We start from the raw sequence: 21168 nt of genomic DNA, 5'->3' as shown, positions 1-21168 counted from the left end.
AATGTTGTCTGGTGATTTGGGGCATAGATTTTGGTCTCTCCATGCCTTATACGTCATTACTTTTGAGAAGTTTCTATCTGAACTCGGTAAACCTCTTAGCATAATCCAGTTTCTAAGTGAATATTGTGAATTAGTGTCTAGACTTATAAAATGAAGAAATTGCACAAAACCTACTTATTAAGTTTCCAAATAATGAATGTCAGCCACATTTGAGAGAGTTGGGCTCAGAGGAGTCCAATGTGACAATGTTAAACATTTCTAATTGCAGGGAATTTAAAATTTCTGTAACATTCAAATATCATACATAATAACTTGACTTTATTTTCTTCCTCCGTCTATCCTGCATATCTCCACTGAATTGATCTGTTCTTTCTTTCTATCACATTCTTTCTAGGACACTATAAATGAATCAGTCTGAAACTTACTTCCTTTTCCACTTTTACCTCCATCTACAATCCTGTGAACATTCTGCCCAAGCAAACTGTTCCCATCTTCATTCCCCTAAATGTGTTCTCAACCTTCCACCTCCACATGTAGGTTCTCACCAGGAAACCCACCTACACTCCACTCCACTCTTCTCTCCATACAAGCTTTATTCTTCAAGACATGGTCAAACCTACCTTCTTTGAAAAGTTCTTCCAAATCATCTACATTTAAAACAGTATCTACTAATGAGCTATCAAGCCATGAAAAGAGATGAAGGGAGCTTAAATGCATATTGCTAAGTAAAATAGACCTACTTGTAAAGACTACATACTGTATGATTTCAACTGTATGACGTTCTGGAAAAGGCAAAACTATGGAGACAGTAAAAAGATTACTGATTACCAAGGATTAAATTAGAAGGGAGGAGTTGATGAATGTGTGGGACACAGATATATTTTAGGCAATGAAATTGTTCTTTGTGATACTATAATAGTAAGTGTGACATTATGCATTTGACAAAACTCATAGAATGTACAACACCCAAAGTCATCCCTAATGTAAAGTATGTACTTTGAGTGATGATAATGTGCCAGTGTAGGTTCATTTGTTGCAACAAATATACCACTCTAGTGCAGGATGTTGATAATGGGGAGGAGTTAAGGGTGGGGCAGTGGGTATATGGGAATTCTCTGTACTCTGCTCAATTTTTCTGTGAATTTAAAACTTCTCTATTAAATAAAATGTGTGTATATATATCCTTACTAAAGCACTCACAGAATAAGTGTTCTATGTAATTCACACAGCCAGCAAGAAAAGACATGAATAATCATTTAACTACATTCTTATTATTTAAGTTCTTACATATTAATTCTCTCCCAATTAAAATGAACCTCTACAGAATCAGTAGCATATAATTCTTTCTATTTTCTGCTTTCTGCCATTCTTTTCTTTCTACTTTCTGCCATTCTAATCATAATTCTGACCACATACTAGTGTTCAAACATTTATTTGACGTTTGGTGCCTTCTTTTTCTCACTACTGAAATATAAGGTCCTTGAGGGCAGGGGATCCAGCTTACTTTGATTATTCATGAATTCCAAACACCTAGAAGAGAGTCTAACACAAGGTAGCCACTCAATAAATACTAACTGAATGAACATAGAAACGTGTCAATAAGTAAAATGAAATAAACTATTTAAAGCATCAATTCTTAATAAAAATTACATGTTTGTTTTTGTTTTTCAGCTCTAGATGTTAAAAGTATACAATGGGGATATTTATACCCCCTAGCTCTTAGATTTGAAAGCTATTTCTTTTAGGCTGTATTCCCCAAATACAATCCTGGATGCTCAGAGAGAACATTTTTTAAAACCACTTACTCATTCATTCATTCATTCATTCATTCATTCATTCATTTAATACGTGTTTATTGATCATCTTCTGTGCATTATTCTAGACACTGGAGATTCACTTGCAAGGGTGACTGACTAAGTCCCCACTCTAATTGAATATAATGCATTATGCTAAAATGAAAACAATGTAACTCACAAAAATAAGATGAATAGTGATTTCTGGATGTTGAGGAGGGAGATGGGAACCTACATAAGCCAGATGGTCAGGAATTGTGACAATGTCCCCTAGAATTGTATGACATAGCAGCCCTGAATTAGGTAGTAACAGCCCTGAAATAGGTAAAGTCTCACTGGATGTAGATCTTTAGGATTTTTATAAGGATTTATGGCCAGGCTCTAGCATGCTACTTTCAACATACGCAATAAAAAAATCACACACAAGCCCCCAGTGAAAGCATAAAGCCATAAGTTTATATTCCTAGTGTGCATTTTAATACTTTAGTAAAATACAAATGATTGCAAATGTTATTGAATTAATCCTCAACCATTTTAGCGGTCATAGGAACATGACCAGGGGTTGCTCACAAAATCATTTCAATTTTACAATGCGGCATTTCCTTAGGATACTTAACTCTTATTTTGGAACTTTTATTTTGGTTTCTATTCTAATTTCCTAAAACATGTGCAGTATATTTGTAGACAATTTTGAATTTAATACTATATTCAAATAGAGTGCTCTAGCTTTTAAATACTTGGTGCAATTATATATGTGTATATACGTGATTTGTAAACTCTCTTTAAATACGGTTCAGTTTTTAAGAAAATGGTATGAATATCTTAAATCTTTTAAATAAACTTATGGCAACAATATCTACAGATATGAATATGTTCAATATTTATTTTCTCTTTCAAAAGAACATCAAACTTAAATATAGACAGAGCATAGACATTGCTTCGTTGTGTATGTTTCCTTATCTGAACATTCTATCATTGACAGTGTGAAGGCAAGAGAAAAATCATTTCTAAATGATTTTCAAGTGATACTTGCCTTCTTTATCAGTTCTTCAAAGAGAGGGTTTCACCCTCATTCAGTTTTTTATTAATATTTCGTTACAAATTAAGCAATCACAGATAACAATGTTTTGATGATCGTTCCATCCATAGCATCTTCCAGCAAAGAAAAAATAATAGCCTTAAAATTTCCTCCTTAAACAACAAGCTTATGTTCACATTTGTGGAATTCCATGATTGGTAAACAGATCTGAATCCACTTTATTGATCTCCCTCGCAATTATATGAATTCTGCTGGACAGTATTACAAATCTCTTCATTCTTAGTCTCTGTAAACCAAAAGGTACCTGAGACAGGTCTCAGTCAATTTAGAAAGTATATTTTTCCAAGGTTAAAGTTGTGCCGGTGACAGCCTTAGAAGGTTCTGAAAACACGTGCCCAAGGAGGTTGGGGCAAAGCTTGGTTTTATGCATTTTAGGGCTACATGAGACATCAATCAATATGTGTAAGATGCACATTGGTTCAGCCTGGAAAAGCAGGACAACTTGAAGCAGGGAGGGGACTTCCAGGTCATAGGTAGATAAGAGAAATATGGTTGCATTCTTTTGAGTTTCTGATTAGCCTTTCTTTGAATGCACAATTTACAGAAATAGTCACTTATGCCTTCATCTGGTTTAGTGGAACAATGGGGCAGAGGAAGCTATTAGATACGAATTTGTCTTATGTGAACAGAGGTAGGACTTTGAGTTCTGCCTGTCCACAAGGAATTTCCTTGTGGGAAAATTGTGAGGGAGGTATGGAGCTTTTTTATCTTTGTAACTATCTTATTTAGGAATAGAATGGGAGGCAACTTTGCCCATGCATTTCCCAGCTTTACTCTTCCCTTTGACTTACTGACTTTGGGGTCCTGAGATTTATTTTTCTTTCACGTCTTTTCATCATAACTAAGGCTAACACTTATTGAGGGGACACTTTGCACCAAAAACTGCCAATTCTCATGAAATTCAATAATTCCATAGAGGTAAATATTTTATTTTGAAGATGGAGTGATGTTTCCAAGATAGTTGTTAGTAAGATGCTAGGGTGGGAAGCAAATCCAGGTCTATTAAGTTTCTAAATCTTCAATCTTTTTATTTTCTAAGTCTTTAATCTTAACATCTGTGCTATGCTTAGGGTTAGCCATACTCAATAATCACTGGTTTTTCATCTGTAACTTTCTTTTCTTGTTCATTCATTCTTGATGACTTTAATGTAATGTTACTGCATTCATTTATTTTTATTTTTATTTTATTTTAAGTTCTGGGATACATGGACAGAACACGCAGGTTTGTTACATAGGTGTACATGTGCCATGGTGGTTTGATGCACCTACCAACCAGTCTCCTAGGTTTTAAGCCCTGCACGCATTAGGTATTTGTCCTAATTACATGGATGAAGCTGGAAGCCGTCTTTCTCAGCAAACTAACACAGGAAGAGCAAACCAAACATTGCATGTTGTCACTCATAAGTGTGAGTTGAATAATGAGAACACATGGACACAGGGAGGGGAACATCACACACTGGGGCCTGATGGGGGTTAGGGGGCAACTTCATTCATAGGTATTGATCTCTAACTCCAGCCACTTCCTGACCCCTCACCTGATTTAGTTTTCTTTCTCTGCTTTTTTCTATTATCCTTAAAAGTGTAGTGCTTCAGGGACCACTCATTCCCCTAGGGACAGGCTCAGGGCAGCTATGTAAAAAGGTGTGCTGATACTTGCTAATTTACTTTCAATTTTTCCCCTTAGGGGGCCCGCCTTTTAGTTGGCCTTTTTAGTTGCAGCAGCAAATTGGACTGACCAAGAGAATAGAAGAACTAATCTATGAAACCAGATCTGAAAGTTTACACAATTTAATTTGGAAAGCTAAATGTGCCAAGAATAGAATCAAAGTATACAGAATAATAAAAGGCAGGGAAGTGCTCTGATGGAATTCTTTTTCTTCTTCTTCTTTTTTTTTTTTTTTTTTTTAACTATAATAAAATGTGAACATAACGATTTTTAAAGGCTCACATGAATTTGTAAATGGTGGATTTGCCATTGACATCTGTAAGAACCATATCTCCTATATTATCCTGAAAAAGTTAAGAAGTTTACTTCAGCAGGGTTTTTTTTTTGGTCTTTTGCTGATATGTCTAATGGATTCACTGACTAGCAGTAGAATGGTTTCCTATGGAAATAACATTTCTGTTTACTTCTCACCATTAGTAAGCTGATAGTCTCCTACTATAGTACTGCTCATGAGAGAAACCTTTTGCAGATTGATTGATTGATTGATGGATTGATTTTGAGATGGAGTCTTGCCCTGTCTGCCAGGCTGGAGTGCAATGGTGTGATCTCAGCACACTGCAACCTCTGCCTCCCTGGTTCAAGCAATTCTCCTGCTTCACCCTCCTATATAGCTGGGATTTCAGGCACCCGCCACCATGCCCAGCTAATTTTTGTATTTTTAGTAGAGACAGGGTTTCACCATGTTGGTCAGGCTGGTCTTGAACTCCTAACCTCAGGTGATCCACCTGCCTCAGCCTCCCAAAGTGCTAGTATTACAGGTTGCATCCAACTGGGAAGTCTATCATGGCCATTGTCCTCTTATGTTTTAGTGGTGATGTGGGAACCACTTTGCTTACTGACTGGAGACTTTTACAAAACATAAAACCATAAGAAATTTAAGGAACTTTTCCCCTCAAATTCCAGTTCTTTATCTTTCAACTTTATTTGCTCTGCAACTAACAATATGTGATTTGTCTTAATTATAGGAATGTGTGAAGATTTTGGAAGTAATTTGATACAGAAAGAAAAAATACATACCCACCAAAAAATAAAAATAAAAAAACAGGTTACTAAGGAAAAACTTAAACATGCAACATTGTGGAAAATTACCCTATAGATATTTGAAATGATATTCTGTAAAAGGACAGAAAGCACTCTGGAAACTTACGGTATACACTTACGCTTTATTTTGCCCAAGAATACAAAACTGCAATATTTGACCTTTCAGAAGCAGCAATGAACATGGACCAAATGTCATCCAGTTCCACAAGCTAGAAACCTGCACACTGCTTGACACTCTGTTTCCTCCGCTGCCATATACAATTACATAGTGCTGACCTTCTGACCTCCTAAATATTTCTCCAATCGGCCATGTTTTGCCCACCTCCTTTGCCAATGTCTTTGCCTACGCAACTGTTATGTTATTTTTTTCCTGTTACTATAATGGACAAACCAGAATTCTTATATCAGAATTGGCTCTCTTTTAGGCTTCACATTTTGGCCAGAGAAGCCTTTCCAAATTTGTACCTGCGTGTGACAGGCTCCTGCTTAAAACTTTTAATGTCTTCCCATTGCTTTTAGAGAACGATGAAAACCCTTAATGTGACCACTGGTTTCACTCATGCCTAATACCCAATTCCCAAATCCTACTACTCTCTGTTCACATTCTGCATTCTGATTTCATTGTTTTCTCTTTTTCATTCAAATGCCTTGTCTCTCCTCCTGTCCTAGGGTCTTTGTATATTATATCACCCTTTCCCGGAATATTCTTCACCCTGCTCTTAGTCTAGTTAACTCATACTGGTGTTTCAGATCTCAGTTCAGAATTCAGTGCTTTTCCTTACCACCCAAGCTAGGCCAGATTTATCTATGTGATCTCATAGAAATCATTCCTTTTCTTATAAGAACCTTTCTTAACTTGTAATAATATGATCATCAGTGTAAACATTTGTCTCCTTATTAGACTGTATACTCCAAAAGATGTTAAACTATGTCAACTCTTCTTTATTCTAACCTCTCAAGATCAAGAACAGTGACCGCTAAATACTAGGATCTCACTAAATATTTACTGAATAAGTGAATGCATGAATTTTAGACATCATTAAATAAAGAATAGATGGAAATTTGTTTCCATGTGTTCGCAGTACTCAAAAATTGTAATTTGTTATTTAAAATCTGGTAGACAAATTTTAGCATTTGTAATGGTATATATACATACCATTACAGTGGGGTGTGTGTGTGTATATACATATATATGTACCTGTGTGTATATATGTATATACACACACACACACATACTGTTAGAGTGTGAGACTATGAGGTGGGAAGAATCATCTTTGTAATTGGTACACACACACACATCTCTATATATAGATAGATATATACACACACACATATAAACATACCAAATGGCATATATATATACACACACATAATACACATATATACCAATTGGTATATACACACACACCGCAATTGGTGTATGTGTGTGTGTATATATGTGTGTGTTTACAAATACATTGATTACAAATATTATGATTACAATTACAAATATTATGATTCTTCCCACTTTATAGTCTCACACTTTCCACTAACAACCTGGAAAGTAAGACAATATAATTCATTAATTTCTACAACATTTCATAATATAATATGAAAATTCACTGCTGATTTCTAGAGTACAAAATCTATAGCATAGTGAACTTTCATGGCTCCAGCTTTATCTAGTTAGAGTTATTTAACCCACAGGTTGACATTCTCCCCTCCTCAGGGGCTCTCTTTCCCAGAAGGTATTGCCTGTTTTCTTGCTTTCCTGGCCTCCCTCTTCAGTGTTTCATGTTTGTCCTTTTGTATTAACCTTTGGAATTATCAAACAAGTTGTTGCCAGAATCTGGGGACTCATGGCCAATGTGTTCCCAGCTAATAAAGCAAAACCAAGAGAAAATAATCCTCAGCATTGCATTTCAGAACTATGTGGGCTTCCTTTGTATTCCACAAATTCAGTGTTGGTGATTAATTTCCTCATATCCCAGTAAGATGATTTATTTGGTGCCCTCGGGAAAAAATTAAACCCCTTTTATCTGTTTTGTATTTTCAACATTGTAATCATTAATAAATATTTACCAAGTAGCAGCATGATGTAGGTGAAATATCACGTGGGTAGAAATAAATGCATCTTAATCCATTATGTCCTCTAAGACACAAAATCATCATCTATGACATGGAGATGGTGCTGTCTTTCTTCTTAAAGCATCTTTTACAGCATTATTGTATCAAATTTAGTATATGAGAATAGTCTTTGAAAATCATAAGGCTCAAGCCGAAATTATTATTATTTGAAGAATACAGTATTTTAGGAGAATTATAGAACCTGCTTATATTTCCTTCATTTTTCTATGAAAGCTTTCATTTTAAAGGTTGGCTAAACAGGTATTTTTGATCCTTTTGTTTCATTTGTATTTGTATAAATAAGTGGTTTTGATTGGGTATGTTCTTATTAGGAAAAGTTTACAACATATATGCTTAATATAAAAATGTTTGATATAAAGGTCTAATTTAAATTGAGGTTGAAAGAGAAAAAAGTAGAAAAATCTTATATATACATGTAGACATAGGCCTAAGGAGAGAAGCATATGGAATAACAAGAATATTATTAAAATACAATTCAAATAGTAAAGTGTAGGAAAAAATGTGATGGAAACAAGTGGATTTTTATTTATAGACTCCAGCAGAGTAAAAAATCACAAATTTGTTTTTTTTTTTCAAACTATGTCATTTTTTATTCAATTATTCAAGACAGAACAGGCAGAGAAGTACAAGGAAATGAAAGAAAATATTGATAAAGGAAGATAAAGTAACCAGACTAGATTTTGGTAGGATATAGCAAGACATAAAATCAATATATTCTAACTACATCAACTAACATACTCCATTTTTTTGCACAGTAAATTCTGTTCTTGTTCTAACAAAAATTCTGTTGGAGTAAATTAAAACTGTGATCCTATCACTTTTTTGTTGGACATAAGAGAACTAAATATTTTCCATAACATCTGTTCCACTCAGGAGTATCTTTCTTCACCTCCACTCCCATGATAATTGCCACCATTAAAACTGTTATTACTAAGAACACAGGTTTTTGTTGTCTTTTTCCAGATTCTTGGAGTCTCTTGATTATGCAGTAATTTCTTAAATTATGCCTCCCTTTATCTTTCCTCTGTTTTTGGTATATGTAATATCTAACAAATTTAGACCAGGTAGACCGTACACACCAGGTCACATCGTAGGCCCAACCCAATGCTTATAAGACATAAGGTTAAAGTAACGAAATAAGATTAAAAAATAGAATAGTCAGTAAGACTGATAACTTTTAGAAATAATTTATCTAAACAAATTAAATAATCTTTAAATATCTCGTGGTTGCCATTGCTGTTGTTAAGCCACATTTCCCTCTTTGATTTCCTTTTAGAACTGTATTGGTTTGAGAACTGGTATAATTAGTGATTTAGAGTTAAAGCTGTAGACTCAGGTTGGCATTAGAACCTGCTCTGCCACTTACTAACTATGCAAACTCTCATCAAGATATTCAACTGCAACATGACATTCTGTTAAAAGGAATGCAATGAGGTAATGTGTGCAAAGCCTTTAGCATAGTGGTTGTCTTAGACCGATAAGTAAGTAAATATTAACCATCACTAATTCTCACCTTAGCTCTCTTTTAATTAGATGTAATGTATATTCATATCCAACCCCATGTATAATAGAGCAGTGGCCCTCAGACTACCTGTGGTAAAGGACAGTACTTTTATTAATTGCCAATCTTTTGTAGAAAGATAATATCATAAAATACAGTAAAATTCAATTAATAGGAAATGTAGAAATATACAAAATGTAAGCCCAGAGATTTTATTGTTATATTCGACAAATATAAAAAACACTCTGTTAAATTTCTATAGAAGTTTATAAATGTTTTCACATAATTTCTGTATTTGCTTTATTGCAGAGGGGAAATAAAATCTATAGACAGGCACAGGTTCCTCGATCATACTTCCATAATGAAGAGTGTATATTTTATTATTTTTCTTTTGAATAAGATAACCCTATTTCTAAAATATTCAAATGTTCATTGATATGGTTATGTATATATACACTTATGTATATAGACGTAACAATACATACACACATATATATATTTGGCTTAATGTGATATTTGTGTTACAACAAAAGTACGAATCACTGTCTGAAGTGTCCTTAAAATGGAGGATGAGGCGAAACTGAGCATCTGGCTCTAGGCTATCACTGATCTCTACTTTGATGCCTGAGTATTTGTCAAACAAAGAAACGTCTTGCATATTACTGTGTATATTTGTTCTCTAGTGACATGATTTACTCAGATAACCCAGAAATGTTTAAAAAACTCATGGCGGCACTTTCTCTTGATTTTGTTACATATGTACAGTTTGATTTCTTTCACATAAAGCGATATCAGGTTTACATTTTTCTTTTAGGCAATGTAATAAGGTAATAAGTTAGTATATTACCCTACACATGCCCAAAAAGTGTACCTTTGAGAAGTTGATGTATGACCAAACATGTCTGATCTTAGAGCTAAATTTTACTCATACCACCACCCACTATGACACCCTCATCCCATTCTACCCCTTCCTAGGGAGTTAATAACAACAAGGAGCTTTTTTTTTTTTTTTTTTTTTCCCTAGGTGGATAATTGGCAATCGAGGGAAGCCAACCCAATTTCTATTTTTTTCAAAGTTTCTTTAATTCATCAGTGAGGGGGAAAAGGTGGATACAGGTTGAGTGAAGAGGAGGAAAGATTCATTTTGAGTACCCATAAATTTTTTGGTACTTTCTTAAAAACTGTTCTTAAAATATGCTTCTTTTTCTTTACCTTTTTCCTCCTTATAATTATATTTGTTACCTCTAAGAGATGTGTCACCTCTGCTAGCGTGATAGGCTATATAATTCCTTACTGCTTTCACCTATATATTTTTTAATCTGTAGGTATAGAGATAGATAAAAATCAGCAGCATAAAATACATATTTTCCATGTTTAGTTGAATGAGTGATTCAGTGAAATTGATAATTATACATATCAGTTATCAACTGTCTAATGAACAACCACAAAACCTGACATGAAACAATAAGTGTTTGTATATCGCTTGTGAAACTAAGACCAAGTGGGCCTTGGCTAGGTAGCTCTGTAGGTCTCAGCAGGACTCGATCACCTCCAGGAATAGGTTAGTTTTGATTGAATCAGCCTGGCTCTGCTCCCCTCTGTCTCTCCTCCAGCCAGAGTAGCCCAGGCATGCTCTCACGGCAGTGAGGAGGCACAGAGAGAGGGCAATCCCAGCTGCACAAGCACTTGTTAAGCCTCTGCTTTCTTTATCTTTGTTCATAGTAAGAGAATGCTGCAAATTACATGGCAAAGGTCATTGGTTGGGAGGAGGAGGATGAAGAGATAGAACCATTTTTGCAACTGATCACATATCTTAAAAAGTAAATTCTTTCAATTGAACAATATGATAAATGAGTAGGAACAGTTAAATAATTATGTTTTTCTTGATGAAAGTAATGTACTTGGGCAAGTTACTTAAACCTTCTGTGCCTTGGTTTCTTCAGTTCTAAAATGGGGATAATAATAGTGTCATCCCATAGGATTATGGTGAGGTTTAAATTAGTTGATTATGTTGTGTGTACAGCAGTGCTTAATATAGAAATATGCATAATTTAAGTGTTAACTGTAGTTAGTAACATCATTATTATTGTTAATATTGAGGCAACACAGTTGAACACTGACAAATGTGTACAAATGATATATGGTTGTCTTAATACTTTCTTGAGCATATTTATTTTGTGAATTTTTGGCTAATATTTATAGCACTAGTGCCATCTGTTCATCTTACAAGGATTATTATTTTAGGAGTTTATACATGTGTATATTCCAGAGAAAACGATTTTACATTATAGAACAAGTTTGGACATATTTTTATTTATAATCTTAAAATGTCTTACTTATAGACGTAAATACCACAGATTTTTGTTTCCATTTTCTTGCTTTTATAAATTTTGTACTAATGTTAAGAAATGGTAGCAATCTTATGACTAATGTCAATTTAATTGATATTTCTTAAAATGTAATTGTGAATTGATTTGTTCTATGTAGCAATGAGAATATATGCCAATGCATCCCAATTTTAATGTGCATACAGTCACGTGGGACCTTGTTAAAATGCAAATCCTGATTCTGCAGGTCTGGGGCAGGCCTGGGATTCTGCACTTCTAACAAGCTTCCGGGTGATGAAGTTGCTACTGGTCCCTGAATACCACATTTTAAGTGTACGTGCGCGCGCACACACACACACACACACACACACACACACGCAGAGACATCTCCTTATGTATATTTAAAAATTACGCACACACATATAATACATATTTTAAAATATATAATACATACTTATATTGAATAAGTGAAACATTAAATCAAATTATTTTATATTCAGTTATTAAAATAAATGTTATAAAACATGTAATAAACATAATGAAACATATAATACTTAATAAATTATTGTATCTAATGATGTGTTAATCTCTAAATGTTGAGAAATATCTTTACTGCCAAAAAGTGCTTTAATTTTCAATTTTGTTTCCCTGGAAACTACTTAAGAAACAGAATTTGGCCCTATAAATATAAGTTGCTGTTGAGACTGCTTTGTTGGTAGAAATATACTTATTCAATTCCCTGGGTCCTGTAATTAGGATAAAAGTTCTTTTTTTTTTTTTTTTTTTTTTTGAGACGGAGTCTTGCTCTGTCGCCAGGCTGGAGTACAGTGGCATGATCTCGGCTCACTGCAACCTCTGCCTCCCGGGTTCAAGTCTCCCGAGTAGCTGGGACTACAGGCACGCGCCATCACGCCCAGCTAATTTTGGTATTTATATTGGAGACGGGGTTTCACCATGTTGGCCAGGATGGTCTCCATCTCTTGACCTCATGATTTGCCTCCCTCTGCCTCCCAAAGTGCTGGGATTACAGGTGTGAGCCACCGCGTCCTGCCAAAAGTTGTCCCTTAAACTCACACATAATTATGCTTTTGTTTGAGGTACACACACAACCAAGTCACTAACTTTTTTTCTCCTGGGGGCATTAGTCACAGCCCAATATTATAAATATTCAACTACATACAACTTTATATAAATAAAGTACATTAGTCATCTTAATTTTCTGCTTTTGAGTGTTAACTACAAATATTTTGTTTCAACTTCAGGACTGTAAAATCTTTCTAAAAGTTCACAATATTCTTTCCTTTCTAAGTAATCTTAAGAGTGGTCTGCCTTTTTGTTTTAAAGAAGTGGTTAATGTCAGAACAGTAGCATTAAAGGATACAATTGATTTCAAAACTGTAAAAGATGAAAGAGATTGGGATAAATCTCTGCTGACCTCAGGATAAACTCTAGTAGATCATATCTCCAAACAGTAGAAAAGGGAAGAAAAAAATTGAGAATTCAGATTAAGTGGATCCGAACATGGGAATTCCCATCTAAAGGTATGTCTAATTAAGTTGAAATCTATTAAGAATAATTAAATAACAGCCTCCTTCATGGTGACAATCAACATTTGAGTTGCACTTTCAAACTGAATTTATATCGTCAATATAACTACAGACTACAACTTAATTTCTAGTTCACAAATTATTTTTCACCTCTCTTATCTTATTTGATAGTTGTAAGAACCCTTTGTTATTTAATATTATACTCAAAGTAAGAACTTGGACTTGGAGACCTCCTCCTCTAAGTTGAAGCCTCCTCTGAGGAGACAGACTCGGAAGGAGTCCAGGATAAGGGTCCTTATTGAGCTGTTAATGGGAGGGGACTGAATTTTGGGATGACTCTGGAATACAGAGGTTAGTAAAATATTAGTAGCTATTATTTATCATGTATTTATTATGTACTATTGAGAGACAGGACTAGCTGGATTTCCTAGGCTGACTAAGAATCCCTAAGCCTAGCTGGGAAGGTGACCGCATCCACCTTTAAACAGGGGACTTGCAACTTAGCTCACACCCGACCAATCAGAGAGCTCACTAAAATGCTAATTAGGCAAAAAGAGGAAGTGAAGAAATAGCCAATCATCTGTTGCCTGAGAGCACAGCAGGAGATATAAACCCAGGCATTAAAAAAAAAAAAAAAAAAAAAAAAAAAAAAAAAAAAAAAAAAAAAAAAAAAAAAAAAAAAAAAAAAAAAAAAACAGCCAGCAAAGGTTACCTCTTTGGGTCCCCTCCCTTTGTATGGGAGCTCTGCTTTCACTCTATTAAATCTTGCAACTGCACTCTCTTCTGGTCCATGTTTGTTAGGGCTGGGGCTTTCCCTTGCTGTCCACCACTGTTGTTTGCTGCAGTCGCAGACCCGCTGCTGACTTCCGTCCCTCTGGATCCGGCAGGGTGTCAGCTGTGCTTCTGATCCAGCAGGCACACATTGCCGCTCCCAGTCGGGCTAAAGGCTTACCATTGTTCCTGCAGGGCTAAGTGCCTGGGTTCATCCTAATCGAGCTGAACACTAGTCACTGGTTCCACGGTTCTCTTCTGTGACCCATGGCTTCTACTAGAGCTATAACACTCACCACATGGCCCAAGATTCCATTCCTTGGAATCCATGAGGCCAAGAACCCCAGGTCAGAGAACAGGAGGCTTGCCACCATCTTGGAAGTGGCCCGCCACCATCTTGGGAGCTCTGGGAGCAAGGACTCCCCAGCAACACTATTTGCTACTGTGTCGAATATCGTTTCTCTACTTCCTCTTTTTAAGTTATTTTGGAATTGGCTCGTAATCTAAAAAATGTTGTGAATGTGTTCAGAATGCCTCTTTCATAGTTTTCCCTTAAGTGGTGGTGGTGGTGGACAAACTTGAAGACATTAACAAAAACATCATTTTCATTTAGTCTTAGATAACACCAAGATGACACAGTAAGTGGAGTTGGTGGGCTAATTCCTAATGGAAGCCCGGGCACATAACAGAACGTAAAGGCTTTTCCAAGGATGAATCACTGGGGAAGCTTCTCCTTCAGGTTGTATATGTTTGCGTGTGTGAAAATATGTACAATCCAAGTTTAACTTGGGAATGCTTAGCTCCTTAGGAATTTGCTGTTGGGTTAATAACTCTTCCCTCAATTACCTAGGTTGGAAAGTCCTCAAATTTTACCTTAGCTCAGGATTGGCAAACTTTTGGCAAAGGGACCATATAGTAAACATTTTAGGTTTTGTGAGCCATAAAGATCTTTCTCCGCCACTCAGCTCTGAAATTTGTAGTGTAAATGCAGACACAGACAATATATAAACAAAGTGCCTGTTTTCCAATGAAACCTTATTTACAAAAACAGGTGAAAATTGCATTTGGCCTGAGAGCCAGTTTGCTGGACCACTGGATTAGATTCTCAAGGTCACTTTCAATTCTGAGGTTATGGTTTTGCCAGATTATCAGAGTTATTCATTCCTCATGAGTTATGGCAAGAGAACTCCTTTCATCTTGAAACCAGAAGTCTCTCTTTGTACATGCAAATGGCCCATCAGGGTATTTTCCTAAACAAAGGCATTTCCCTCAGAAGAGGAATTCTGCTGCTACTGTTAAGATAATAAGTACACCACAGATGGTGCTTTCATTTCAAAAACAACTACAACATAAAAAAGATATAACATTTCTGTTTAATTATTGCATTTCTCTATCCTATGATTTGATGATTTAGTTTGTCAGTGGTGCAAATTAATATTCAAGCTTCTGCTGGAACTCATCTGTTGTTGATTTTGTTGTGGTGGTGGTGATGGTTCTAAACATAGGCAGGAGGCAAGGTGAGAAAAAGATACATCAAACTTCTTATCGATCTCGTTTTGGCAGATTCAAAGAGTTTATATTTAAGCCTAAATTTAAATAAGCATTTTCATATTATCACTGCCAGTTTTAGAGTGTTTCACTGGCACAATAATTGTATTATCCAACTGTATAGGAACTATCAATTAGACGAGGACTGCTTTGAGAAGGAAAGTAGGGCTCCTCTTTGATTCTTGCTGCTTTGAATTGGGGTCTCATATTGAAGGCTCACAGGCTTCCCCGTGGCCCCTTGACCCACTCAATGTTGAAAAACAAAAACTAAGAAATAGTTGCCAATGTTAAAAGGAGAGTATATGTAGAAACTTACATTTCTCACTTCCTTTGAAAAATCAGATCTTCTAAAGATCTAAGGTTTTTATTTTCACAGGAGAACAATGTGAGGGAGAGCTGCTTTTTGAAAAACTCATTGCTTCTACCACTGTCTTCATCTCCTCATCACAGCGCCTGAGTCAGAGGCCATTTGTCCTCATTATGGTGCCATGATCATGCCAGCTTGCCTCACTCCTGTATCTGCCTGGTCATTTGAGGCATTTGAGTTTGTGGCCTGTGCTGTGCACATTATCCCTGGAGATCTCATCAATTACAATTATTTCCACCTACTGGACTTTAAGTAGTTCTACCTATTGGACATTTTCATTGCAATCTATCTTCCTAAAGCATACTGCAGGATTGAAGCACAAAGTATGACTGTGCAATTACTCTCAAGAGCATTTTTGTTTATGTTGGTCAATGTCACTTTTTTAGGTCCCTTATAAGGAAATACCTTTGAAAAGTTCATGCCAAGAAACTTTTCATTTTCAAAAAGGAAAATATTTTCTTTCTTGAATAATTTTTATAGCATATAGTCTTTCTCTTTCTGTCCTGGCTACCAGAAAGTTCAGAAGTCAGTGTGTCATAATCCTAGTAATATTTCTCCCCTTACTTTGTGTGTTCTGGTTCTCTATTTATAATATTAATACTCACCATTAACATGAACACACACATACTCATGTTCTACAAACAACTTTCAGGTTCATCTTGTGAGAGATTAGGGTTGAAAACATCAGTACAGACATGTTCTTAACTTTTCGAAATCATCCTCCACACTGACAACAGATTTGTATTTATAAAATACTAATCAGGCCATATTATTATTCCCTTACCTATTCAGGAATTCAACATGTCTTCCTCTCACTTATAAGAGATCTAATTTGTTTATTAGAGTGTCCAAGACCCCTTATTACATTTCTCAAACCTATCTTCCCATCCACAACATTCTCCAATTCTGTCCCACAAAGCCTGTATCTCAGTGATGAACTACTTACAGTTCTCCAAATGTACCAGGCCATTTCCCACCTCTTGCCTTTCACAATACCATTTACTCCCCATATAATCACTCTAGTATTTTATAGATAAGTCACTCATAACAAATATATTGTTCTGTCATTTTTCCATGAAATGTACGACTACTCTTATTTATCTTGGTATATTTCGTGCTGAATCCAATATTTTGTGTAAAACTGTTTTCATTGACTAATTGTGTAGCTGACTTTTGGTGAGATTTTCACAGAATTGAAGTAACTGATCAGGATACATTTTTTGACTATAAATAATGAGAAACTTTTAAAGAATAATTATTGAGTGCTTACTGTATACCAAGTTCTCTTCTAAATGTGTAATATGTATTCATTCACTCGATCACCCTAACTACCTTATTGCCCTATGATTTTTGTCCTCATTTTAGAGATGAGGAAACTGAAGCCCAGAGAGATTGAGTAATTTCCCCAAGAACACACAGCTAGACACTGAATAAATTGTCTCCTGCATGAGACAGCATTTGATAATTCACACTTTTATGGGAAATATTGAAAGGAAATTTCTACATGACATTAGGTCATGTTCCTAATTACAGTTAGTATCAAGTTTTAGTTTTTAGCCCCTAAGGAATATTTTTCAGAATGGGTATACAACATTTTTAGAAGAAAAACAAAAGTTATTATTTTCTGCAATAATAAAATGTTAACTTTTATTGAATCATACGGTCTGCCTCCACAGGTGATGTTTATCTGCTCCATTGCTTCCCATTTACATGTTGAAAGTGTATCACTGATGACACCAAATAGTAACTAACCTCCACTTCCATTGGTTATATTGGTTCTACAGGAAACGCTGGGGTTGAGACTTCAATATTGGAGGAACAGATTAACTTCTCAAAGTCTTGAGAAAATGTATTAGACAATAACATCTTTGAATGTAACATGTGCATGTGTGTGTGCATTAATTATTTAGCCACAAACAAGAAGGCTGAAAATATACCAGTCTCCACTATCACAAGCAACTAAAGGCAGTAGTTCTCAGTTGTGGAAGACAGAAAGAATCACCTATCTGTGAAGTCACAGGCACAGCTCACAGAAAGGTGTTGTGGAATTGACTTCCTTAGAGTCCTAGGATGTGAACATTTCATCTGAAAAGATGTAGTGTCAGAAGTCCTTAAGGTATCCACCGAGAATAAACTGCTTCCTCTACATCAAGCATCTTTTTCTCTTTCATATTCAACATAGTGGATTCAGAATGGAGACAATACATCCCTAAGTTGCTGATGATATTGCAAGCACCATTCATCATGTTTTGGACATTAAGGCAGTGATGATCAGAAGGGAATCCTGTGGACCTACGTTTCTGGTGTTTGTAGCAACAGGATGAGCATCAGTGAGCCAGGTTCTAGGCAGAGACACCTGAAGCCCAGGAGGCGGAGCCAGGTTCCTCTGACTTCCTCTAAGTTACCCACTAGGTCGGCTCTTACCATCTCACTCATAGCTGATTTTGAGATAGGTTTTTAACTAGTAAACAATATGCTTAGATGCCCTGGCCTGTCTCAGTAAAAAGACAAGTGAAATGCCAAAGTCTAATCCTTTTCTTTTAGAAGGTATAATTTCAACCAATATATTTATTAGTCTTTTGGGGAGAAGCCAGATTTATAGCTTTCCATTTTGTTTTACTCACCATAAATGCATGAACATGTACTGTTTTATCAATCTTTTTTTTCTGGCGCATGGCCTGGACATTGACTCAGTGAGACTGTCATTTAGTAGTGATAAAACTAATAGGAGGATATTTGGAGATGCAGAACTCAGTGGAAAGCCAGAGCATTTATTTGGATGGGGTCTTATTCTAATCTGAGGTAGCATCATCAAGAAGAAATAAAGATCTCCATAAATTGCTCCAGGAGAGGGCTAAATCTGTCATTTGGCTATTGCAATTTCATCGAATTGATCACTGTAACTGTCATCTTTGTCTTGAAAAGCATCTGCCACTAACAAAGCCTGTTCCCCTTGGAAAACTATTAGCTCTCAGTGAATTAAAGTTATGTAGACACTGAATAAATTGTCTCCTGCATGAGACAGCATTTGATAATTCACACTTTTATGGGAAATATTGAAAGGAAATTTCTACATGTCATTAGGTCATGTTCCTAATTACAGTTAGTATCAAGTTTTAGTTTTTAGCCCCTAAGGAATATTTTTCAGAATGGGTATACAACATTTTTAGAAGAAAAACAAAAGTTATTATTTTCTGCAATAATAAAATCTGTTAAAGAAAAATGAAAACTTTGTGTATATTTTGTAGTCCAGTGGTATTTTTAAAAAGATCAAGGACAGTAAGGATCTATTTTCCATCTATATTTATACACATATAGAATAGCACAGTGTTAGACCTATTTAAAACTAGCTAAGTGTCTTTCATGGTTTATAACCAGACAGGTTGAATTTCAAATTTACTTTTAATAGAGGACTATCAAAAATGCATATGTAGATTGTACCTTTATCAATTTTTTTATTAATGTTGCATGGGATTATATTCATTATTATTCATTCCAAAGTAAGAAGTATATAAAAATCAGCTATGAATATTTCTGACATTAATAATAGTTTGTAGCAAGCTTTGTGCTGCTCATCAATTAATGTAGTCCATGGCATTAAGCATAGTAGTATTTAACAAACTCTATGCTTTCCGAAAATGCTGGTGGTTTTTCAGTTGGAGCAGCTTTTGATGTTTATCTTCAAGAGTTCAAGGTTTGGAGCCCCATTGAATTATTTTCAGCTCCTGTCACTATGACCAGCTAACATGACACCTGACCTCATCTGGTATACAACAATAGCTCTAGTGGCTGGCAAGTAAGCCAGCTGATTGTCATGGTTTTAGTTTGAGGTTTCAGTTTGTTCCTTTGGAAGTAAAATGTATCACCCTACGATTTCAGTGATCCAAGGAACAACTGGCAGCTGTTAAGAGTATCGTATCACTGTTCCTATGGAAACATGTAAAATGGGTTATAAAATATCTGAAATGTGTATTTTATTTGGTTCACTTTATTGTGAATATCTGATGCTACTTTAATGATCCCTTTCTGATTATACTCTGGTTGAACTGTCTTCTGTTTAAGTTAAATCTTTAGTTTGCTCATGTCTTCTGTTTTCTTATGATATACTTTTGCTTCTGTATATTCTCAACAGTAGCAGATTCTTCTCAATTTATTGTATATTTAAAAAATGTATAGACAATTATTGTGTGCAGGAAGGGGTATATCCGGTCCTCCATGCCAAAGGACTCTTTCACCATGCTGGGAAACGTTCTAGAGAATGAATAGAATGTACAGTGAAGATCAAGTTCCTTCCTCTAACCTTTGTTTCCTTTTCTCTCCACAGGAACTTTTTACCCCTGAATGCAAGTTTAAAGAATCTGTTTTTGAAAATTATTATGTAATCTACTCATCCATGCTGTACAGACAACAGGAATCTGGTAGAGCCTGGTTTTTGGGATTAAATAAGGAAGGGCAAGCTATGAAAGGGAACAGAGTAAAGAAAACCAAACCAGCAGCTCATTTTCTACCCAAGCCATTGGAAGGTGAGTATTATGTATGCATTATTATTACACAGACTTATTACACATTTTATTTTTCAAATTGATAGGTCTACCAAGGCTATAAGAAAACCCTCACAAATGCTGGAAATGTCATTTATTTTGATCTGGGTGATGCTTGCACAGATGCCTACTTAAGTTATTCATTTAGAATTTGTGCCCCTTATATACTTTACCGTATTTGCATATGTATGTGTACCAGGAAAAATTTCTTCTCTGCCACTTCCAGTGTCTCAAATCCTCACTGCTACAGCCACTCTAACTCTTAGATAATTTAATTAATTAATTTAAAACAATTTTAAATATGTAATGATACAAACCTGTGATAAGTGTATTAGAAAAAGATAATACATATATTAGAAAAAAATAAGTTTTGAGTGTGGAATCAAAAGTGTTTTCCATTTTGATATTATCTAGGTGAAAGTAATTACTTACTTGTGAATTATTGTAATTACAGAAAATTAAGAGATAATAGCTTGACTCTTAAAAAACTTGCTGATGTTACACATCTGCTTTCAAACTGCGTAATTCTTCACTGTATACAGTTGTAGCATTACTTCTTTTACTAAAATAATTTATCCACATTCATTTGTGTACAGGAAGGGATATATCTGGTCATCCATGCCAAATGAATAGAAACTTCACATTTACTTCAATCAGATACCCAAAGAGCAGGCTACAAAGTTTTTTTAATTAATCAACAACATCTGCACCTCTGTCATTAATTATTCTGCCAAAAGTGCCATTTACTTTTATCTATGTAACATTTGAGAATTACAAAAA

At 35.3% G+C, this 21168-nt stretch overlaps 1 protein-coding gene across 4 annotated transcripts in view; it reads left to right on the top strand.

Moving 5' to 3' along the window:
• FGF14 (fibroblast growth factor 14) overlaps positions 1–21168 on the top strand; it is a 678189-nt gene that overhangs the window by 648406 nt on the left and 8615 nt on the right. For all 4 annotated transcript variants that reach the window (XM_050766682.1, XM_050766686.1, XM_050766685.1 and 1 more), the window contains exon 4: positions 20172–20370. In XM_050766682.1, the coding sequence (XP_050622639.1) occupies positions 20172–20370 (199 nt within the window). The remainder of the gene's footprint in view (positions 1–20171; positions 20371–21168) is intronic.

The sequence above is a fragment of the Macaca thibetana genome, chromosome 17 (genome assembly GCF_024542745.1).
Source record: "Macaca thibetana thibetana isolate TM-01 chromosome 17, ASM2454274v1, whole genome shotgun sequence".
NCBI classification, from domain to species: Eukaryota; Metazoa; Chordata; class Mammalia; order Primates; family Cercopithecidae; genus Macaca; species Macaca thibetana.
This window is presented reverse-complemented; position numbering and strand designations above follow the sequence as displayed.